This window comes from Balaenoptera physalus (assembly GCF_965194825.1).
Source record: "Balaenoptera physalus genome assembly, chromosome: 3".
NCBI lineage: Eukaryota > Metazoa > Chordata > Mammalia > Artiodactyla > Balaenopteridae > Balaenoptera > Balaenoptera physalus.
This window is the reverse complement of record NC_138890.1, coordinates 46,657,584-46,682,333: the sequence shown is the minus strand read 5'-3', so window position 1 is coordinate 46,682,333 and position 24,750 is coordinate 46,657,584. Positions and strand designations below refer to the sequence as shown.

At 38.7% G+C, this 24,750-nt stretch overlaps 2 protein-coding genes across 6 annotated transcripts in view; one reads left to right on the top strand and one right to left on the bottom strand.

The window, feature by feature from the left end:
- GEMIN5 (gem nuclear organelle associated protein 5) overlaps window positions 1-24,750 on the bottom strand; it is a 41,671-nt gene that overhangs the window by 6,633 nt on the left and 10,288 nt on the right. For 2 of the 3 annotated variants that reach the window (XM_082453899.1, XM_082453901.1), the window contains exons 9-23: window positions 24,624-24,709; window positions 20,736-20,818; window positions 19,234-19,370; window positions 17,912-17,985; window positions 17,039-17,220; window positions 13,181-13,320; window positions 11,979-12,150; window positions 9,553-9,780; window positions 8,422-8,535; window positions 7,513-7,635; window positions 6,636-6,734; window positions 6,080-6,217; window positions 4,914-5,061; window positions 1,743-1,862; window positions 1,007-1,217 (exon numbers count right to left, since the gene is read on the bottom strand). In XM_082453899.1, the coding sequence (XP_082310025.1) occupies window positions 1,007-1,217; window positions 1,743-1,862; window positions 4,914-5,061; window positions 6,080-6,217; window positions 6,636-6,734; window positions 7,513-7,635; window positions 8,422-8,535; window positions 9,553-9,780; window positions 11,979-12,150; window positions 13,181-13,320; window positions 17,039-17,220; window positions 17,912-17,985; window positions 19,234-19,370; window positions 20,736-20,818; window positions 24,624-24,709 (2,055 nt within the window). The remainder of the gene's footprint in view (window positions 1-1,006; window positions 1,218-1,742; window positions 1,863-4,913; window positions 5,062-6,079; window positions 6,218-6,635; window positions 6,735-7,512; window positions 7,636-8,421; window positions 8,536-9,552; window positions 9,781-11,978; window positions 12,151-13,180; window positions 13,321-17,038; window positions 17,221-17,911; window positions 17,986-19,233; window positions 19,371-20,735; window positions 20,819-24,623; window positions 24,710-24,750) is intronic. The other variant, XM_082453900.1, reaches the window with a different exon arrangement.
- Window positions 1-24,750, top strand: part of CNOT8 (CCR4-NOT transcription complex subunit 8) — a 54,349-nt gene that overhangs the window by 21,605 nt on the left and 7,994 nt on the right. The gene's annotated exons all lie outside the window — the stretch shown is intronic.

The window sequence follows — 24,750 nt, the reverse complement described above, 5'->3', positions numbered from 1 at the left end:
CTCTCCCCAGTCTCTCAGATTCCCCCCCCCCTTTGCATTTGCAGCAGCCTTCCCTTCCGTGTGCTGCCAGCCCAGTGAGTCTTGTGGGAGGGGGAAAAGAGGTGATCTAACAGACAGTTTTTCCAAATGCCTTTTGGGGGATTCCTACCCACAGCTCTTGGAGCTCAAGCAACCATATTTATTACTTTTTTTTTTTTTTAGCAACCATATTTGTAATATGACACCCCAGCTATAGCCCTACTCACTGAAATTTCAGCCACATGCAGGCCAGCCACTTAAGACTTGTGGCCCAGTTTGAGAAAAGATGGGCTGGACTCATCTAGTTCTTTTCTCTGCCCAAACTTCAGATTAAGGCATACAGAAGTTAAAGCATCGTGGGCAGAAGGTGCTGGAGCAGACAAGCTGTGTAGATCTGAGAGCTGGGGGAGTGGTTAGGGGCTATATCCAAGTAGGTTTAACAGAGGGAATCAGCTGGAAGAGAAGAGAGCACAGAGAAAAGGCCTAAAAAAAATCCCTACTTTTGCTGGGTTTTCAGTTGCCATGAGATTCCTTGTATATCCCTATAATATTTTCTCACTTATGCTTGGGAAGGTCTCTGTTTCATATAGGCAGAATTACAGCTTATAGCTGAAGAGGGCTGCTACAGGCAGAGCACCATGATTTCTGTTAAAGCCAATCCATCTTCTTCAAAGCAGACCCTCTTCCTCTTCATTTCTGTGCTGATGACATCAATGAAGAAACACAGGGGCTGAACTGACTGAAGGCTATTCGACTGCTAAGCAGTGGGAATTACTGTCAATAACCACATTATCTTTTACTCTGAATGTGGCAACTGGCAAGCCACAGTACTTAAATGGGATAGTATGGCCAGGGCTTGCTGGACACTTCCAAGGATACTTAGCAAAGTGGTACAGCTTGTGCAACTGGGTAATTCACTTGGAATCTGACTAGAAAAGGGTTTGGGGCTCATCCCTCTTAAAAGCCGGAGAGGCAGTAACAGACTAACCTTCAGACTTTCGTGGAGCTGCAGGGCTTCCTGGGCTCCCACCCAGTTCCTGGCCAGAAGCAGTTCTTGGGCACATCTGAGAGCCAGGGTAGCAGACAACTCATTCTCTCCTACGATGGAAGCCAACTCTGCAGCCGTTCTAAGTGATGCCACATCCCCCTTTTTGGCCAAAACTTTGGCTGCATCATAAGCTGAAGTGGCTCCTAAATAGCTAAGATACAAAAGAAAACTCAAGCAAAGTGTCATAAACAGATCGCCTACTCCTGCTCCCCAGAGGGTCGAATCATTTCTTTCTGTCCACTTTGCCTTGCGTGCCTTCCTGTGGTCCCAGGTGTGTCATTACCTGTGGCTGTCCCTGTGAAGGCTGAGGCCAGTGCAGCAGAAGCTGAAGAGGCAGCATTATACAGGTTAAGGAGATAAAGGAACTTCAGCAGTTGCTGAGTTGAACCCAAGCAAAGGAATCATTCCCTCCCATTTCCCATATTTAATGATACAAGACATCCCTAAAGAAAGGAGTGATTTCCAAGTCGACGACTTGGATTTCTTGAAGTTATGGTGACTTACATAAATACCAAGTAGGTAGATCCTGATGAATCTTATGAAGCTGGCTTTAATACGTATACGCTTTTTAATTTGCTAGTTACTTCACCCCCACCTCTAAACTTCTTTCTTCCATCCTTGTCCAGCTCTTTCAGAAGCTCTTCTTTGGGTGCACTCCTGTTTCCCTCAGACTTACCATTTGGCTGCTAAGGCATAATGGCCGTCTTTTTCTAGGATGGCTCCCCAGCTGAGGTACAGGTCTTTCAGGATCGGGTCCTCTGGGCGCAGCCGGGCCTTGGCAATTGCAATAGCCTCCCTAGAGGCAAGAATAGGTAATTAGCCAATCTGAAAGAGGCCCTAGGAGGGGCTGCAAGGTAGGATAAGCCATTCCCTTTGTGTTGTGTGTCTTATTCCAACTTCCCATAAAAAAACTGTATTCCTGCATTACAGGGCAAGTTAGAACTGCGTGCTGTGCTCAATTCTTCACCTATGTCAGCAGTTCTTAAAGTGTGGTTTGTGGATTCCCGGAGTTCCAAAGGCTCTTTCGGGGGTTCATGAGGTCAAGACTATTTTCACAATAATGCCAAGAGGTTATTTGCCTTTTCTCAGTGTGTTGACATTTGTACTGATTATGCGAAAGCAATGGTGGGTAAACTGCTGGCATCTGGAGCAAGAATCCAGTTAGTGGCCCTTGTCGTTAAAAAAAAAAAAGGTAAATTTCCTTGAAAAGGAAAAATGATGAATTTCACAAAATCCTGCACATCCTGTTAATATTCTGTGTGACAAAATGGGAAGAACATTTTGTGTTCTTTGCTGAATTCCAAAGTACAATGGTTCTATGAAAAACTTATATGAACGAATTGCAAGCTGAACTAGTTGCTTTTATTTTGAAGGAATCTCATTACTTCTTGAAAGAATGACTAACAAACTATAGTTATTTAGTGTTGAGTATTTGGCAGATGTTTTCTCAAAAATGAACAAAGTAAGCCTGTCATTTCACGGAAAACAACCAACAGTACTGTTGCCAATGATAAAATTTGAGCTTTCAGGTGAAAATCAGAGTTTTAGGAAACTTGTGCCTGCCACTGTGAGCTTGACGGCTTCCCCAAAGTTAAAGACTTTTCTGATGAAGTAAGGAATGTGATTTTTTTTTGATATTTTATAGTGAGATGTGTTAACATTTGGAGGATCTGTGTTAACTGACTGAACTACTATTTTCCAAATGACATACAACTTCTGAGTTGCAGCCAACATAAAGTCGTAGCTGGAATAAAAGTGTTTTAGACTAAGGTGATTTAGACACAGCAATATTTAAGAAGTACATAATTTGAGACCTCTACTTCCAGCCACGATGGAGTGACAAATAGGACCAGACGTATCCTCCTGTTGCAAAATTAAAACATTGGGGAAAATAGGTATGAAGCAACTGTTTTCAGCCATTGGACACCAGGCAGCACAGGACTGTCATCCCGGGGAGAAGGAAACAAATGTTGTGAGCCCAATCATGGCCCTGGCTTTCTGCCTAAAACCATTTTCCCAGAAGGAATCCCAGCAGAGCTTCAGCAGTCAGGGCTGAGGGGAGACGAAGCGATTGGAATTTGTGGGGCAGGAGAGTAGGAAGGAAGAAGCTGTCCAGAGAAAGAGCTCCACAACGGTGCTTAGGGATCCTGTTGAGTCTCTGGTTTGAACACAAAGCTGTGCATATGTAGGAAAGTCCTTAAGGCTGTACAAAGAATAATCAGGGAACGATAAGCTGAATAATTCCCAGGGCTCACTCAGGGTGTGGAGACCTACGAGTTTTGACCACCCAGACATTTGAGTTCTGATTTGTTGACTTACACAAGGCATTCGGTAAAGACACCAGAAGGCAGGAGGGCAGACTAATTCTAGAGTATGGATTTCTCTGAACTTGCCCTAAGAAAGCTTAAAACAGCCAGGAAAAGATCAAGTTGATCTGCAGGTAACTTTACGGCTTGCCAAAACAGAGTCCGGCATTCTCTAAAGGAAGACAACACACCAAAATAGGATAAAAAGAAAGTCTCACCAAAGCCATCATATGAAATGGCTGAAAATCAGTGGTGGAGAAAGTCCTAAAAACAGTCAGAGAAAAAAGACATAGTTCCTGTATAACAAAGATAAGAATAAATGCAGTAGTCAAGTCAACAATGCAAGCCAAGAAAAAATGGAATGATATCTATGAAGCACAGAATGACAGAACCTTCCAATCTAGAAGTCTACACCCACTGAAAGATCCTTTAAAATAGAGGCAAAATTAAAGACTTTTATAGACAAACAAAAGTTGATGGAATATGTCACCAGCGGGACCACACTACAAAAAAAATGTTGAAGTTCTGCACGGGAAAGAAGGAATTAACAGCAATTGGAAACTTGGATCTACGTAAGAGAATGGAAAGTGCTGTAAATAAATATATGGGCAAATATAAGAAAATGTTTAAAAACTTAAAGGTAATTGTTTAAAGCAAGAATTCTAATACTGTAATGTGGGGTTATAACATGTATATAGTATGTGAAATATATGACAGCAATAGTGGAAGAGACAGGAAGAAAGAAAGAAGTATGATGTATGCAAGAAGTGGTACAGTATTATCTGAAGGTAAACTGATAAGTTAAAAATGCTCATCATAAACCCTAAAGTAACCATTAAAAAAAATAAATATAGCTGACATGCCAGTACTGGAGATAAAAAAATATTTAACTAATCTGAAAGAAAGCAGGAAAAGAAGAAATGAAATAGCAAGATGGTAGATTTAAATCAGTTGCACTAATATTTACATTAAAACACTCCAATTAAAAGGCAGAGACTATCAGACTGGATAAAAAACAAGACCCAACTGTATGCTGTCTACAAGAAATATTTTGTTGCTTTTGTTTTCTGTACTTAAATATGTACTGTAGTGGAAGAATAATAACTTGAACAGAAAGGATTCACACCAGTCTCAGAAGAGTGGTTACTGCTAGAGAAGGGATGAGGACAGAATTGGGGAAAGGCAATTCAACTAAGTCTGGAATGTTATACTTCTCACTTCACAGGTGAGGCTTAAAAAAGTTCCTCTCTTAGTAATTCATTAAGCTGTTCATTTGTATCATGCTCTTTTCTTTGTTTGTATTACTTTAACAGTAAAGAAATTAAAAAAAAATATCAGTAGCAAATATTGCTGAAAGTTAACATTTGTTAAGTATAGGTGGTGGGTGCACTGATGTTTAAGCTAGTGAACATACATTTGTGTGCATTTGAGATGTTTAATTACAGTAAATTTTTTATGGTGGTTATCATGAAACAGAACTGTTATGTAGATTGATTTCACATTACATCCAGCTGCTGGTTCACCTGCTGGGTCATACAGACCTGTAGAAGTGGTTTGACTTGAGCAGCTCCACAGCGTCATACACTTTGTGGATAGAAAGTAGGTGAGAGGCAGCCTTGACATACTGGTCCTGAAAACACAGCTGTTTGGCAAAAGCTTCCACGGCCCATACCCACACATGGTAACCGGCTTAAAACAAACAAACAAACAAAAAAAAACACAGCAGATTTAAGGGAAAAAAGCATGTACATTTGGGTTGAAAATGCTTGTTGTTAGTCACTGCATTAAGCAGAACATTTAGATAGTAATTCAGTTGTTGTTTCATCTGACCATTTGTTTCATCTACCTCTCCCCATCCCTACATTTTGAAATGTAAATTGTTTCTCTGATTATGTAATACATAAAAAATAGTACAAAATTCAAATGTACATGAGTATGGAAGTCAGACAGTGCTCACCCTTGTTGGGGTGCATGTAGACTGACTGAAAGGGAGCATGAGAGAAGCTTCTAGGGTACTGGTAATGTTATGTTTCTTGATATGGGTGCTAGTTACAAGGGTGTATTCAGTTAGTGAAATTCAAGTACACTCATGACCTGTGTACTTCCATCTCTCTCTCTCTGGCATACTTCAATAAAAAGCTAAAAAATGAGGCATGGCATAAAAAATTTCCTTGTTATCCTGGCACCCTACTACCCAAACTTGTCCAAACTCCTTTCCCTGGAGACAACCGTTATTATTAGTTTCTTTTGAAACCTTTGGCAATAATCTATGAATATATAACCACACATGTATAAGTATCAATGACAGTATTAAATATTCTGTTGTGCATCTATACCTTGATTCTTTTCACTTACTAAATTTTGGAGCTCCGTTCTGTATCAGAATGTACAGAGCTGCCTCATTTTTTGGGTATCTATAGGAGTTTCTACTGTATAGACATACAAGATTTAACCAGTCTTACACTGATGGACATAGAGGTTCTTGCGACCTTTTGCTATTACAAATACCACTGCAATCCCAGTCCATATGTATCTGCCATTTTGCATGTGTAGGTGCAGTTAAATTCCTACAGTTAGAACTGCTGGGTCAAAGGGATGTGGATTTTAAATTTAATTATTAGACATGGCCAAATTGTCCTTCAAGACAATGTCTATCTTTAGTGGATGTATCCTAGAGATGCTAGGGTTTTTGTTGAAAAGAACATACCGACTGGTGCCATAGCCACAAGATTGTCTGTCAGCTCCCCTCTTTCTGCTGCAGTCTGCAGAACACCTTTTAGATCTCCTTTCCAAAGCATGAGCTGGTGAAATAATTCGGGGTGGCCGTTTTCCAAGTGACCTTTTCCTGTTTGGAGGAGAAATATTTGGAAGATGTTTCAGAAACATCTGTCTGCACTGTCTTCTAGAAAAAGAAAGGCAGGATGAACGAAAGGAATAAATTCCTAGAATATGTAGTCACTGGCTCATGGGTAAGTCACTTCCCAGAGTGTTCATAATGGGGCCTGAAGCCCACTCAGTCACTTGTCCACCCACTTTCACTTGCACTCAGACACTCAGAATGGACACCGTATGTTTAGGGTCCTGTGACAGATGCGAGTGAGGGGTGTTTGTGAGCATGCAAATAGGGGAACTCAAAACCTAGTTAGCTGACATGTAAAACTAACCATTACCATACCACAGGATGGCAGCCGTATAAGAGGTATGTATAAAGCGTTAGGGAAGCATAAAGATGGACAGGATTGTGTTGATTGGACTAGTCTCACCTTCAACCTCAATCATTCTGTACAGGGTAGCCCTGTCTGTGAAAAGCCCCAGGTGAAACCTTTGCTCAAGATCAGCAGACACATCCTCCTTTGGCTCTGCTAATTCAAAAAGACAAAAATTCAGATGAAGTCACTTAATAGGTTACTGTTTTCTGTCCAGTTACTTCCGAATGTATGTAACACCCATTTCAGATGCTGAGAAAAAGAGACCTGTGCCCTTGTTTACCCTAACAGAGACCCCTGCTGGTTACAAAGATAGCAAAATATGAAAATACTTCATTAGGTTTGTTAGGTTTGTTTGTCAGGTTTGTTAGGCTCAGGTTTTATACTGTTTGAATTTCATTTTGTCATGTGCATCCCTTTTCAACACATAAAATTCAAAATTAAAAAAAAAGTTGCTCAAATGTCAAAATAACACACATTAGGTGAGGGCTTTGAAAAACTGAAACCAAAAAACGTTCTATAAACAAAAACTTCCATCAAAAATTTTTAAAGGAACTGCCGTATTAAGGGTTATTTCCAATTAGCAGATGATTTTCTTTTCTACATGTACATGCTGTTTACTGGGGAAAAACAGTTGATGGAATTGATTCACGCTGAGATATTGAAGCCATCATACCAATTCCAGCACCCATATGGCTGGCAACAACTTGATTTATAATAGAAAAGCAGAGCATTATGCCTCCAAGGCACTGCAGAGTGCTGACAGCGGTCAGAGCGCGGACAGAACCTGGCAGCGGGGTGTGGGGGAGGGATGATGCAGAAACACAACAACTTTGGACATTTGTTGGCTCATTCATGTAACATATAAACAAGCACTTCTTATGTGTCAGTTCCCAGAAGACTATGGATGGGCCAAGGAAGTGTATTTCTGTACCTCTGGAGTGTTTTGCAGTGGCTAATACCAAACAGTCCTGATGAAGCTCCTCTTTGGATCTGTGGTCCAGACTTGTACTCAGTGGAAGCATGGAACGAGCTTTTCGCTTCTTGATTAAGGCTTCTGAAATGTAATAAAAGTACAGACTGTCTGAAGAAGAGTTGATCAAAAACACAAAACTGAATGCATGCCCATTGTGTGTGTAACCTACTGGAGGGATACTGCTGGGCAGAGAAAGTTCCCACTCTTATAAGGAAGCTTTCAAATTAAATTAGCTGGGGGCAGTGTTCACAACACACACAAACGTGTCCCTGTGAACACTTGTGAAGCAACATCAACAACTGCAAAATGACGGTTCCTCAAGTACTAAAAAAATGACCCCAAATTGAACCAATCAAAACACTTACAAATATTTAAAATCTAAAACAAAAGGAAAAACTGAAAACTTTTGAGTTTTCAGTTGCATGTAATATTTAAGGATACTTTAACAAAATATTTTATTTATTTATTTGTAATAGCCAAATAAATTTGTTTTTTATTCTTTTGTTAAAAATTTTTTGGCTGTGTTGGGTCTTCATTGCTGCACACAGGCTTTCTCTAGTTGTGGTGAGAGGGGGCTACTCTTTGTTGCGGTGCACGGGCTTTTCATTGCGGCAGCTTCTCTTGTTGCAGAGCACGGGCTCTAGGAGCGCAGGCTTCAGTAGTTACAGCACGTGGGCTCAGTAGTTGTGGCTCGTGGGCTCTAGAGCGCAGGCTCAGTAGTTGCGGTGCACGAACTTAGTTGCTCCGCAGCATATGGGATCTTCCTGGACCAGGGATTGAACCCGTGTCCCCTGCATTGGCAGGCGGATTCTTCACCACTGCACCACTAGGGAAGTCCCCCAAATATTTTAATTATTAAATACCAACCTGGCTTTTCTTTAGGTGCCTCCTTTTTCAGTAAAGTGACTTTGTTATTAATGGTGACTTTTGACTTTTCAAAACCTAAGGATGCTGGAGTGCAGATAACTGGTTCTTTAGAAACTACATCATGGGGAAAAAGAAAAAAATTTGGATAAGAACAATGTAGAATCTAGTTCTTTTTAAAAATTAAGAGCATACCAGTCTTAATGGTGTGATTTTATCTATTACCCCAAATATAAGATGAAATATTTCAGATAGGAAGCATGGGTAGTCTCCCTTTCCCCATCTCACAAACTGCCTTCCAGGAATCTGTAGGTTTATTACTTAGAACTCTTGACTAATTGATCTAAGGAAAAGTTATAAAGGTTCTAGCCTCCACAGCTTTATACCATAGGTCTAGGAGTTCCCAAACTTGGCTTGGGTGACAAAGTACTAATTGCATATTTAATTACACAAACAAGGAACAACTTTACCAATAGAAATTTAAAGTGTATGGGATACAGAGTCACAATCCTGAGTGTACACACCATGAACTAAAAAAAAACACAAAAAACAAAAAACCCAAACTAAGTTGTTGATCTACAGGGGTAAAAGAACATTTTATGATAAAGAAGTATTCTGATGAATCTAAAAAATAAATCCATTAAACTTTTTAGATCTTTATTTACCCAAACTGTGGGTCCCAGTGGCCATCCCTTGGGATGGAGAGGGTCAGGGAGAACTCTGTACCATATATTTTGGCCATTTTAAATTCTGTCACATCAAAATATTCTGCTGTAGAATTAAACGAGTCAGTCCTATTTATATTGTTTGCCTGCAAGTTCCCAGAGTGGCGATAGTTTCTAGGTCAGATATTTGTAAGGGACAATGGTTTCTTTCAGTAAACATGGCTGATGACATCATCTTGTTAAAACTTTCCCCATGTAAGTTTCTATGTATACATTGCCCTAGTTTCACTTTGTCCCACAGTCTTACCCTGCTCAAGTTGATAACAAGTTTTCTCTATAGAACTTCACTATTTCCATCCCAATCATCCATTAGATCCCCTTAACACTTCAAAGGTAGACCTGGCTTAGTTTCCTGGTCATGACTACTAAGTCCTAGAGAGTTAGCGAAACACAGGATTTGGCCACATACCTGCCGAGGTGACACCACAGGGTAGCTCTGGCTCCCGGGCTTCCTCCTCAGTCTCCTGGTCTGACACTCCGTTCTCAACAGGGCCCGAGCTCTCCTTTACGCTCTCTTCTTCATTCCCGTTACACAATTCCTGCTTTACAGGCACTCTCAAGATGGGCTTTTTCTTCTTTTTGGGCTTTGGCTTAGGTTGGGAGAGCCTTTTTTTCTCTAATTCAATACTTTTCTTGCCTATAGAAATCACAATTCAGAAAAGGACAGATTAAAGTATATATTCTTGGTTAAAAGCACTCTAGGAGATAATCTCCAAAACCTTATTTCTCTTCTTTTTGATAACATTCTTACCCTTTCCATTCCTTCCCAATGAATTCTTAGTTATATTATCAAAATGTTAACCAAACCAAACTCTTTTGGGATTTCATTAAATCATAAACACAATGCCCATTTACCCCAGAATACTTGAGTGTGTATCCTACAAACAAGGATATTCTACATCATCAGAGCACAACCATTAAAATCAGGAAATTAACGATGATACATTACTCCTGCCTACTCCCACCTCACTTAAGTTCTGCCAGTTGTACCAAGAATGTCCTTTATAGCAAAAGGAGTCAATCCAGGACTACATGTTGCACTGGCTTGTTATGTCTCTACTTTCTTTCAGCCTGAACAGGCTCAGATTTTATTTTGACTTTTATGACTGGAAACTCATGAAGATTACAGGACAGTTATTTTGTCAAATTTCCTTCAAATTGGGTCTGCCTTATGTTTTTCATGATTAGATTTAGGTTATGCATTTCATTGCCGTAGGCAATCACTGATTTGCTGTCACTGTAGTTTAGTTTTGTCTGTTTTAGAAATTCATATGATTTATAACTACATTTCTTTTTTTTTTTTTTAATTTATTTTATTTATTTATTTTTGGCTGCATTGGGTCTTTGTTGCTGTGCACGGGCTTTCTCTAGTTGCGGTGAGCAGGGGCTACTCTTTGTTGCAGTGCATGGGCTCTTCATTGCAGTGGCTTCTCTTGTTGGGGAGCACGGGCTCTAGGTGCGCAGGGTTCAGTAGTTGTGGCATGTGGGCTCAGAAGTTGTGGCTCGCAGGCTCTAGAGCACAGGCTCAGTAGTTGTGGCATATGGGCTTAGTTGCTCCGCGGCATGTGGGATCTTCCCAGACCAGGGATCAAACCTGTGTCCCCTGCATTGGCAGGCGGATTCTTAACCACTGCACCGCCAGGGAAGCCCTATAACTACATTTCATACTCTGTATTAGCTATACAGCATTTAGTCTTTGTGCCCAGCTTCTTTTGCTAGGCATAATCCTTTTTGAGATTCATCCATTTTGTTGTGTTTAAAAGTAGTTACTTGCTTTTTATTGCTGAGTAGAATTCCACTACAGTATATACTACAGTTTATTTACCAGCTGATGTACATTTTTTTTTTTTTTTAGATTTGATGGAGAAGAGGCAGGGTCAAGGGCTTTTTTTTTAAAAAAAATATTTATTTATTTATTTATCTATTTATGGCTGTGTTGGGTCTCCGTTTCTGTGCGAGGGCTTTCCTTAGTTGTGGCAAGTGGGGGCCACTCTTCATTGCGGTGCGCGGGCCTCTCACTATTGCGGGCTCTCCTGTTGCGGAGCACAGGCTCCAGACGCGCAGGCTCAGCAATTGTGGCTCACGGGCCTAGTCACTCCGCGGCATGTGGGATCTTCCCAGACCAGGGCTCGAACCCGTGTCCTCTGCATTGGCAGGCAGATTCTCAACCACTGCGCCACCAGGGAAGCCCCAGCTGATGTACATTTGGGTTGTTGTTTCCGGTTTGTGGCAATTATAGATAAAGCTATGAGCATTCTTTTATAAGTCTTATATATGGATGTATCATTTCATTTCTTCGGGTATATTTCTAGCTGTTTATATACTCTGTCTAGTTTTCTAGCTATTTCTGGTGAGTGGGCAAATCTGGTACCAGTTATTCTTTTATAGCCAGAAATGGAATTCTGTTAATTATTTCAAGTACAGATTGTCCCAGATTTGGGTAGCCAGCCCCTTCAAGCTGGCTTCTTTGTCCTTTTGATGATCTCTATTCTTTGAGCACTTCCTTCCTTTGTGGCATATGATGTTGCAGGCTCATCTTGTATTTTTCCTGTCCTAACCTGGAATTAGCCATTTCTCCAGAAGCCCTGGTCGGTCCCTTTTAATGGAGAATGATATTTAGAAAACAAGCTCTGGGTGCTAGGTATACTTGTTACTATTTGGGTGTTGTCCTCAGGCCCCTCATGGCTGCTATCCTTGCTTGGGCTTCCAACCCTACCATCCTGTTGCTGCCGCCCTACACGAATGTCTTCTTTGCTTGACTCCAGTCAACTCATTTACTGAGGAAAGGAGAAAGGAAATTAGGCAAGCCTTTATGGGCTCCAGGTTTTGACTGACCTTGAGGAGGTCGGGAATGTTCTTGCATGGAAGTGAGCCATTTGTACACACAGAAGTCATCTGCCCCTGAGTAGATGCAGTCTGGATCCAACGGGGACCATGCAATGCAAAGCAGTCGACCTCGATGTCCTCGGAAATTGCATAGAGGCTCTTCCTGGAGAGTATCCCACACCTAAAACCAAAAGTCACACAAGAGAATAATTTCTGGTTATTCTATTGTTTTTTTGGGGGTATACATTTTTGAAAAAATCTTAAAAATCTGTGTACCCTTATTTCCTCTTGTGATTTGTACTTTTAGGAGTTCAGTTTCAGAAAGTGCTATTTCCTGTGGGAGGTTTATGTATTCTGGGATATAGAGGCATTCCCATGTGGATGATTTTCAGCAAGCTTTAACGGTGCCCTATGGATTTCACTGTCCTGAACCAGTATCATATGTTATTTTTGGGCTGGGGATTCAGATACCATGAAGAGAATTCTAATTCAGAGCCCACACCTGCACATGTGACGGATGCTTAGGGTTCTAACTTCTCACAGGTGATTCTTCTGTCTGTGGGCAAATGATCAGTTTCCTTGCTGTTTCTTGAATTACTCCAGTCTGCACTGCACAAAGGGTAGCCCGTCACGGCTCTCAGCTCTGTGCAGATAGCTCATGTACCACTCACTACTGAGACAGACATCCATCACAGATGATAGATCCCCAGTTCCTAAGGTCTCTTCTGGTTCTGATATCCAAAACTCACCCAATACCTCTGGTTTGGCATCTCATCTTTATTTTTGAGAACTTGGAGGTCTCAAAATTGGTAAATTGAGGTAAATTGAGTTACCAATTTATTATTAGAAATATTTTTTCATTATTTATAGTCACCATTCTGTGATAGAACAGAATGGGAGGAGTACTTTTCACATCAACTTTAGTCCATTAAACTGACAGTAGGTCAGAATGAAATCTTTAAAAACATCAGAATTTAGCTAGTTCCTATTAATATTTCCCCTTTCATCTAAGTAAAAAACACCCCAAACTTAGCTTGCCAAGGGCCCAGATATGTTTAATAAACTAAAATGCCCTCTAGAGCTCAGAAAAATCCCTTTCTATAGAAGATAATGGTGAGGGAAGGAGTCTGTACAAAACTGGGGGAAAAGAGGGAAGAGTTTAAGTTAGAGTACATAGTGAAGAACCCACTGAATCAAGGATGCACTAGTACCTGAGCTGTACCATCATAGGAAGCAGATATCAGCCTTCCGTCATGATGTGGGCTCCATGCCAGACTGGTAATCTTGGCTGTGTGCCCTGAGAGGGTCCGGTAGGGCTCTGTAATGGTCACTGGAGATTCAGGATTGCTCTCTGTAAGACAAGGGGATGATGTCATTTCTACCAGCAACAACAACAGAAAGACATAAAGGAGAGTATTGACATGGCAAGAGTCAAGATTTTGCCACGTGCTTTCTGTGTGATTTTCAATATTGTTTCTATGTGGGCAATGTTGTTTAGTAGTTAAGTGTGTAGGCATATCCACAGTGCTTGGCACATGGGCTTACTGCAAGAAGTGTTAGCTATCATTCTTTCTTTCTAAAAGCCATCAAAATGAAAGTAATACATTTTGGATGTGATACCAAGAACATATCACATATATGGCACTCTAGCTAAAAATGTGTGACCTGAATCTAGTCATGAGAAAATAAGAGACCAAACCAAATTGAGGGGACATCTACAAAATAACGGGCTGGTATTCTTCAAAAAAATCAAGATGAGGGACTTCCCTGGTGGTCCCGTGGTTAAGACTCCACACTTCCAATGCAGGGGGCACGGGTTCGATCCCTGGTTGGGGAACAAGGATCCCACAGGCCGCGTGGTGTGGCAAAAAAAAAAAAAAAAAAAAGGCTGAGAGACTGTTCTAGATATAAAGGACAATATTGGATCAATTGACAACACTAGAATAAGCATGGCAGATCAAACTATTGTATTAAATTAACTGAAGTTTATAATGGAATTATGGTTATGTAAGGGAATAGCCTTATTCTTACAAAATACACAAATATTAAGGGATATGGGGCATGACACATGCAACACAAACAGTTTGGAAAAATACATACATACACACACACACACAGAACAAAGCAAATATGACAAAATATAAGTTGTTGAATCTGTGAAAGGGTATATGGGAGTCCTTTGTACTATTCTTGCAACTTTCCTCTAAGTCTCAATTATTTAAATATAAGAATGTAAAAATAAAATGAAATGGATTCTGGCCATCTATTTCCTTTTTCTATTATTCAGTAGATATGAAATAAAAAACAAACTAGGGTGACAGTATTATAGTAGAAAAAGATCTGCACTGCTCTTAAGAATTAAGTTAATGCTCTTCAATAAGCGATGCTGAGAAAACTGGACAGCTACCTGTAAAAGAATGAAATTACAACATTTTCTCACACCGTATACAAAAATAAAATGGATTAAAGACCTAAATGTAAGACCTGAAACCTGAGAACTCCTAGAAGAGAACTCTTCGACATAAATCATAGCAGTATTTTTTTTTTTGGATCCGTCTCCTAAGGCAAAAGGAACAAAAGCAAAAATAAACAAATGGAACCTAATTAAACTTAAAAGCTTTTGCACAGCAAAGGAAACCATCGACAAAACGAAAAGACAACCTACTGAATGGGAGAAAATATTTGCAAATGACTGATAAGGGATTATTTCCAAAATACCTAAACAGCTCATAGAACTCAGTGTCAAAAAAACAAACAACCCAATTAAAAAATGGGCAGAACACCTGAATAGACATTTTTCCAAAGAAGATATGGCCAAAAGGCATAAGAAAAGATGCTCAACATCGCTAATCATCGAGAAATGCAAATCAAAACCACAGTCATATCATCTCACACCTGTCAGAATGGCTATCATCAAAAAGAACACAAATAGGGACTTTCCTGGTGGCACAGTGGTTAAGAATCTGCCTGCCAATGCAGGGGACATGGGTTCGAGCCCTGGTCCGGGAAGATCCCACATGCCGCGGAGTGACTAAGCCTGTGTGCCACAACTACTGAGCCTGTGCTCTAGAGCCCGTGTGCCACAACTACTGAAGCACGCGCGCTTAGAGCCTGTGCTCTGCAACAGAGAAGCCACTGCAATGAGAAGCCCATGCACTGCAACGAAGAGTAGCCCCTGCTTGCTGCAACTAGAGAAAGCCCGCGTGCAGCATCGAAGACCCAACGCAGCCAAAAAAACAAAACAAAACAAAACACAAACACAAATAACAAATGTTGGTGAGAATGTGGAGAAAAGAGAACTCTAGTACATTATTGGCGGGAATGTAACTGGTGCAGCCACTATGGAAAACAGTATGGAGGTGCCTCAAAAAACTAAAAATAGAAGTACCATATGACCCAGCAATTCCACTCCTGGGCATATATCCAAAAAAAATGAAAACACTAATTCTAAAAGATACATGTACTCCAATGTTCATAGCAACATTATTTACAACTGCCAAGATATGGAAGCAACCTCAATGTCCATCAACAGATGAATGGATAAAGATGTGGTATATATGTACAATGGAATATTAGTCATAAGAAAGAAGGAAGTTCTGCTGTTTGCAACAACAGAGACCTAGAGGGTATTATGCTAAGTGAAATAAGTCAGACTGAGAAAGACAAATACTATATGTTTTCACTTATATGTGGAATCTAAAAGATAAAATGAATGAATATAACAAAAAAGAAACAGACTCACAGATATAGAGAGCAAACTAGTGGTTATCAGTGGGGAGAGGGCAGAGGGGAGGGGCAAGATGGGAGTGTGGGATTAAGAGGTACAAACTTGTATATAAAATAAATAAGCAATAAGGATATATTGTATAGCACAGGGAAATATAGCCATTATTTTATAATAACTTTAAATGGATATAATCTATAAAAATGCTGAATCGCTATATTGTCTACCTGAAACTAATATGATATTGTAAATCAACTATACTTCAGTTTAAAAAAATTAAGTTTATGTTCTTTGCCAAAGTAGATATTTAATTTGAAATCAGAGGACTAGGATAAGCTTTCTAACATATCATGCTTATTAGTTACAAACTGTCTACTATTTATTATTAGAAAAATCTATGTACACTTTATTAGTTTTCCTATATTCCTTTTAACTTGAGAGTCACTGCTAGAATAAAAATTTTTTTGTTATTACAAATAAAGATTCTCAGGAAATCACTGGAAATTAGTTCTAGAGAAATTTAAAATGTCAGCTTGAAATTTTCACTATGGTTGACAGTACATACTCTCCAGCACTTTGGAAACAGATTAGTGTCACATTATAATTTCTTCATATTAGAAAAAAAAGTAATTCCATCTCCTTCACATTAAAAGAACAGGCGCCTCTGACCACTTATGGTTCTTCTGGGTGCTGAAGAAATTCAGAGAAGTTTAAGATTCATTAAGGAATACATCATATGAAAATATGAAAAAGATCAACGTGCCAGGCAGGGACTAGTAGTTACTAGAACACATGCAGACTCTGCAATTAGACAATCTGGGTTTGAATCTAGGCTCTATCATATACTAGCTGTGGGACTTATGGAAGTGAGCTAACCTCTCTGAGCCTCAGTTTAATCAGGAAAATGAAGATAACAAAACCTACCTCCCAGGACTGAGAATTAGATGCAGTCACACATGGAAACACTGAGGGAAGGGGATATAAACTGGCAAAATCTTTTGGAGAGCGACAGTTTCACACAAGATGCAAAGTCATATCCCTACCCCTGGCCTGGAATAACTATAGCAATAACTATACTTTAGAAAATCTGGAGAAAACATGCAGCAAACTAATAACACTGGTTTTTACTGAGGAATGGGATTAGGGAATTTTGTCATGTTTGAAACTTTTGTTGTATTTTAAATAAGGTGAATACTAAATATTAAATACTACTTTTGAAAGCAGAAAAATAAGAAAAGTAGTATTTACTTTAATACCAAAAAGAAAGGAAAAAAGGCACAGAAATTGGAACAAGAAGTAGCAGAACACATATACCACCCTCAATATGGAAAGAAACCAAAGTTACCTATGACGGTCTGCAGGTTGTGCACATAAATGACTGCATTGTTGGACCCAGAGGCCATCAGATAGCTCAGCTCTGGCTGGCTGCCATACTCATGATGCCAGCTAATAGTATTCACAAGCTTGTGATGCTGCTGGATGGTGCAGATCAGTTTCAAGTTAGGAACCTTGAATATTTCTATTGATCTGGAATAAGAAACACACCAAGACAAGAAAGATGGATGCTCAAATTACCGTCCAATGCAAACAGGTGTATCCCTCATTCCATCAGTCAAAGAAAGGTGAAATGGAATAGGATAACCCTATATAAACTGCAGAGGTTACTCTCTCACAAAGAACCAGATACAAAAAGTAGTTCTTTCAAACAGTTTTCACAAATCTCAGCAATCTCTGGAAAGTTGTGTTTATCAGGCTCTTATAATAAATGGTGCAAGGGAGAAGCTAAAAGAAGAATTACTAAACCAATGGCTGAAATAGGACTATGTTACTATGATCAACATTGGAAGGGGGAAAAAAAACCCTAAAAAAAACAAAAACAAAAAGATGTTGGAAAGGGCATGGTGAAGCCTAAAAAGCATTTCTGCCTCGGTTTACTTAAGGGAGATTCAGGCAGTTTAATTCTGGAGATGAGGATTCTGTGAAGCACACAACAGCCAAAACACGGAGTAGGCAAACATTCTCTTTGGGCTGAAAATATTTAACTTATTTTGCAGTTCTCAAAGGTGCAGAGAGCTGAGTCATTTAAGGATATCCAGGATAAGTCAGAATATCAACTACAACTAGGTTTTCCCAACTAACATTACAGATGGCATTAGCTTGTGATCAGATATATGTGCAATTACAAAGTTTTTTTTTTTTTAAAGAAACAAACACATACCCATCTTCATTGCCAAGAGCCATGATTTTGCCATCTGCTTTCCAGCTGATCTCTGTGTGTACAGGCAATTTGTACTAGAAAGCAAAACAAACCAATCTTGACTGAAAACATTGTTCTTCTTACAAATCAGTGATGACAGTGTGGGAAAAAAAAGAAAATCCCTAGTTTAAAAATGTTCTAATTGTACAACAGCCATTCTTATAAATAATCTACATAATTCGCCAAAGAGTTACTAAGGGAAGTATCTGAAATACGATTTCCTAAATGGGATAAAAAAGAGAGGCCAGTAAATACTAAATGTCTGCAGTGTCTAACCTTGTGAAATGAACTTAATTAAAATGATTTTTATCCCACAATAAGACACGAAACATATCCATTGGCTTTGATAACATGGGGGTGGGTCGCCTTTTTAATAGAAGTCATACACACTACCCTTTTTTCTTCCTATCTCTTCTGTTTCTTTTCCAGAATCATTTTTTTTTTTTTCTAACTTTTTTTGGTGTTCCCCAAAGCTTCCTGGGCCCTCTTCTTTTCTTACTTGTCTCTTTAAATCACCTCATACATACCCGCAGCTTCTTTAGCTACCATTCATGTGAAGGGACTCCAAATTTCTATTTCCAGCCCAAACTCCTTACATGAGCCTCTGATCCATACATTTAACTGTCACAAAACTAAAATTTTGTTAAGAATAGGAATTTTGTCTCTTTTATTCATTGTTGAATGTTAATGTTCAGATAACATTTAAGACATGAAGGAATACAGTCAACAAAAATAATTCAATTTATGATTAAATGTTATTTTTATGCTAGCCATACAAAATAATGAGCAACAGTAAAAAATGCTCATTTGAAAGAGTAAGGAAATCTCAACATTTATGGTTTCATTTAAAAAGACAGTTCTGGCATACAGATACATTGATAGGATGGTAAAGAAAAGTGGCTAAATGTGGAAATCTCAGTCAAGGATATAAGGAAATTATTTGTATTATTTTTGCAACTTTTGTGTAAATCTGTAATTATTTCACTAAAAAATTAAAAACAAAATGACAATTCTGTCTTGAGCAAAATACCTTATAGCCGCACTTGAATACCATATTAAAAAAATATTTTTACGAACACCTCACTCTGGAGAAAGTGGCTGGCGTGAAAAGGCTGCTTTATATTCAAGATCGGAAAGTTTATAATAAATCACCATTGCAATTGAGAGAAGCTTGAAATCTGCCTGAGCATAATGGATACCTCTTATAATGGCATTTATCATGCAAGATGAGAAGCCAAGAAGATGGAGAGATCATGAGAAGACTTTAGACCACAAGAACTCACTTTGATTGAATTGGTGTCCCTGATGAGTTTGTTGATGTCAAAGGCCTCTCCACTAAGCTTCCAGGGGTTGTGTTGTAAGACAATCCCTTCCCCTCCACAGCTGTATAGAGTGAGGGAAGGTCTGTCCCCTTCTCCTCCTATATGAGATAAGAAAAGAAAGCTTATCAGTTTTGTATTTCACCAACTTAACTATTTGTTGCTATAGTATGACCATATCATACTATGAGATGTTTTAAAAGAATTACATTAATATATTGGAATAAAGTCACTGTTCTTTGCGTCTGAACACAGTTGTTGGGGGCAGAAGTAAACAGGGTATATTAATTCTACATTAATATTTATAATACAACATATTTGCTTTAAACATTCTTCTGCCACTCAAAATAGTAGGGGTGCCAAAGCTGGGATCAGAAAACATGTTTTCAAAGTTTTGGGGAATTTACCTTCTCTTACCGAAACAAGTACTCTTTGGGCATTTAAATATAAGGAGCTGCAGGACTTGCTATGACTTAAGTGTAAGAAGCTGTACTCAAAGCAATGATTCCTTTGGTGTTACAGCAATCATCATGTTGATTTTTAAGAAGCAAACAGTGGTTCTGGTGGGTTTCTGTAAGGGCAAGTTTTATTTTCACCACTGCTAGAACTATGCTTGGCACAAATCAAGGATCAACATTTGTTGAATGAATGAATGAATGAACTACCACTGCAATGCTGCTTGAGTTCTGATGATTTACACTGTAAATGTTTACATTATTATGGAAATTTACAGATGTTCCATTATAGATGGTGAAGAAAAGATTACCAAAGACTTTTGCTGAACAGACTCGTTTTTAAAATTCTGCAAGACCTACCACTGTAGGCATAAGAAAGAGAAAGATAAGGCTGAGGGGCTAGAAAAGGAAAAGGGTCAGAATACAGTCAAAGGCAACAAGAGATCATTTGAGAAATTCTAAGTTTGCTTTAACTGTAGGTGAAAACAGATGATCATTAACATTATAATTCTTTTTAAAAAAAAATTTTTTTTTTTTAATAAATTGCTTATCTTACTTTATTTATTTTTTTGGCCAAACTGCACGGCTTGCGGTATCTTAGTTCTTGGACCAGGGAATGAACCTGGGCCCTTGGCAGTAAGAGCACGGAGTCCTAACCACTGGACCTCCAGGGAATTCCCAACATTATAATTCTGATAAAATTAAAAGGTGATAGCAAATTTTAGTGAAAATCATTAGACTAGGTATCAGGACCCAGCATGAGATAACTATATTCACAATGAAAAAATTCAGCTCAAAGAGACCAAATATGCTTTAGTTTGGAGTTTGGAGAGGCTTATTCTGGGTGAATGCTTTCTAATTTATCACCTCATGGACCCCTGGGGACATAGCAGCTTGCTTAAGTAATCACTGCACTAGAATATTTATGACTCTTTCCAGGTTGCATATCCTAGGATTAAGTTGAAAGAAAGAGAATACTCTCACGTTTGTTACAGAATGACTCACACTTACCGAGTGTCATGGAGGGTACTGGTGGCCCCCAGGCTAAAGAGTATACAGTCTTCTTGTGATATGTGCTAGAAATCTGTGGAGGTCTGGGGGGAAGGGGGATTACAAACAGAAAGACTTAAAACAAAAAGATATAGTGGAAAACAGACCATCTTTTTCAAAAAGTTGCCTGTTATATAAACTTAATTGCTGATATTAAAGAAAAATAATTTAACGGTACACTTCTCCAAATAACTGACTGTAAACAAGCAAACACTTAAATAATATACCATGTAATGATAGCTACTAACAAAATAATTAAGTCCCAAACATACTTCACCCAGTAAAAAAATGTTATTAACCTCCCCAACTGGCCAGCTTGGGAACATTTTCCCCATCTCTGTCAAATATTCTAATATTACTGTAGTTATATACCAGTGTAAAGGCTATCACAACTAGAGAAAAACAGGACAAGACAGAAAATGCAAACTGTTAAGCCCAGAACTAGGGTTACTGCTAAGCATATATTATCACCATGCAAATGTATCCACCTTATAGTCAAGTAAAAGACTAGAAGTCATTTTTGGCTTACCCTGTCGTTAACATTACATTCTTAAACTAAGACAAGATTTTATTTCATTTTATTTTTTTGGCCGTGCCTTGCGGCTTTCGGGATTTTGGTTCCCAACCAGGGATCGAACCCGTGCCCCCTGCGGTGGAAGCTCGGAGTCCTAACCACTGGACCGCCAGGGAATTCCCAAGATTTTAGAGTAGATAGATTTTAAAGTTTTTTTTCCCTGGATTAATATTTTTATTCTTCACAAACATTCATTTCTTCCATCTTTTCTACCTAATAATGCATTTATTTATTTAATTAAAAAATTTAAAATTTGTTTTAGTTTTTAAAGGTTACTTTCCATTTAATTATTACAAAATACTGGCTATATTCCCCATGTTGTACAGTACATCCTTGAGCCTATCTTACACCCAATAGTTTGTACCTCCCACTCCCCCACCCCTAGAGTCCACCCCACCCCAACCACTAGTTTGTTCTCTGTATCTGTGAGTCTGCTTCTTTTTTGTTATATTCACTTGTTTGTTGTATTTTTTAGATTCCACATGTAAGTGATAGCATACACTATTTGTCTTTCTCTGTCTGACTTATTTCACTTCATATAATGCCCTCTACATCAATCCATGTTGCTTCAAATGGCAAAATTTCATTATTTTTTATGGCTGAGTAGTTATTCCATTGTGTGTGTGTGTGTGTGTGTATACACACAACTTTTTTGTCCTTTCATCTGTTGATAGACACTTAGGTTGCTTCCATATCTAGGCAGTTGTAAATAATGCTGCTATGAACACTGGGGTGCATGTATCTTTTCGAATTAGTGTTTTTAGTTTTTTTTGGATATATACCCAGGAGTGGAATTGCTGGATCATATGGTAGTTCTTTTTGAGTTTTTTATTTTTTTATTTTTTTAAAGAAACGTTGCTCTTCAGGGTATTTTTGAAGGTCGCTGTGGTGATTAATGATATGTGATGTGTCAGGACAGGGCAGTGCAGTTATTACCTTTAACATATACTGTATTCTTTGTATGATTTTAGAATTCCAGGATTCTAGAACCTATGACTGAACTAACTTAGCTGTTGACTTCTTTATTTCCATGTATCTGATACATTTATCATTATCACTCTAGACAATGAACCAATTTTTCTTTGGCTGAAAGAAGTAGAATAAGCATTTCTGGCTGAATACTAACAATATATCTACAGCAACATCCTTCCTCCTACTACATACCTTTGCTGGTATCAGTTTGGATATTCAGCTTATAATAACCAAACGATAGTAATTTACTAGAATTAGTCAGCAGTTTTGTGATGACACAAACCTATTTAAATTGATACATAGTTTTATTAAATACTTCTTTGAAATAGTGTAGCCTTTTTAAAAAAAAGTTAGAAATGAAGAAAAATAGTTAACGTGTATTCAGTTATACATAAGTACCTAAAAAACTGGCATATAAAAAGGTTAGCTGCACAGTATAATGAATGATTCTCACTTAGATGCAAATGATCTTTAGGCAAACTTTTTCTGTAAAGGGCCAGATAGTCAGTGCTTTAGGCTTTGTGAAACATGCAATTTCTGTCACAACTCGTCCACTCTGCTGTGGTAGCATGAAAGCAGCCTCAGACAAGAGGTAAAAAAATGAGTGTGGGGCTTCCCAGGTGGCGCAGTGGTTAAGAATCCTCCTGCCAAGGCAGGGGACACGGGTTTGAGCCCTGGTCCAGGAAAATCCCACATGCTGCGGAACAACTAAGCCCGTGCGCCACAACTACTGAGCCTGCACTCTAGAGCCCACGAGCCACAACTACTGAGTCCGTGTGCCACAACTACTGAAGCTTGTGTGCCTTGAGCCCGTGCTCTGCAACAAGAGAAGCCACCACAATGAGAAGCCTGCGCACCGCAATGAAGAGTAGCCCCCGCTCGCCGCAACTAGAGAAAGCCCATGCGTAGCAACAAAGACCCAACGCAGCCAAAAAAAAAAAAAAGAGCGTGGTTGGGCTCCAATAAAACTTTACTTATGGACAGAGAAATCTGAATTTTATTTACTTTTCATACATTGTGAAATATTCTTTTGATTCTTTTTCATTTATTTCAAAAGATAAAACTATTCTTAACTCATGGGCCATAATTCTCTAATCCCTGGCCTAGAACAGTGCTGTCCAGTAAAGTAGCCCTTAGCCACATATGGCCCTTGAGCATTGGAAATGTGGCTCATGCAACTAAGAACTCAATTTCGAATTTTATTTATTTTTAATTACTTTAAGTATAAATAGCCACACATGGCCATTGGCTACCAAACTGAACAGTGCAGGTCTGGAATCTAATCAAGCATCTAGACTAGCTGTGCCCAGTAGATTTATACTGTGAGCCACATCTGCAACTCAAAGCTTTCTAGTAGCCAAGTTAACAGAAGTAAAAGAAACAAGTGAAATTCAATTTTAAGAATGTATTTTATTTAGCTCAGTATATAAAAAGTATTATCTTTTAAAATATAATGAAAATAAATAATTACTGAGGCATTTTACATTCTTTTCTGGGGACTAAGCCTTTGAACTCTCGAGTATGTTTTACACTCAGCACATCTCAGTAGCCACCTATGACTAAAGACTACTGTAATGGACAGTGCAGCTCTAGACCGTTTATAGGAAATACAGGGAATACAAGGAATATAGGAAATACAGGGAATAGTGAAATGAGTTACAAGTCACCACAAAGAATTAACAAGTCCACAATGCAGAATATGCTACAAAACAACTTATCTGGAATCTTCAAATTGAAAAGGCAATGTTATGGAAAGAAGTGGGGGATTATTCTAGAGTAAGAGACTAAAGAGACATAACAAAATACAATGTATGATCCCTGATTGAAAAAAGTTTGAAAAAAAAACCACTAGGGAAAACGTTTTTGGCTCAAATGAGGAAATTTGTATATGCACTGGATATTAGCTCATATGATGGATTACTGTTAATTTTTGTTAAGTGTAGACAAATAAAGCAAGTATGGCAAAATGTTAACAACTGGTAAATCAAGATGGAAGGTACAGAGATGTTCTTTGTTCTCGGCTTTTAACATTCTTCAATGCCTGAAAAATTTTGTAGAAAAATGTTGAGGGAAAACGAAAGCAAATGGTTTATTTTAGTGGTTCCCACAGGTCAGATGGGCTGAACCACCATGACCTGAAAAAATTTTTTTAAATAAAATTCTGAGTTCTAAGCCTAGTCTCAGTGTCAGAATCTTAAAGATGCTTCCCAGGCCTATTATGATATACATCCAGGTTTATGAACTCAAAATTAACTCACTGACAATTTGGTCAATGGGCTAAATAGGAATCATCTATATCTTACTTGTTGGAGTAGGTGTCATACAATCCCACTTTTCCATCATCAGTTCCAAAAGCTAAGCAGCCTTCCTTGGTTGGGTGCCAGCACAACTACAAAAAAATGAGGAAAGCGGCAGTGTTAAGGGAATCCT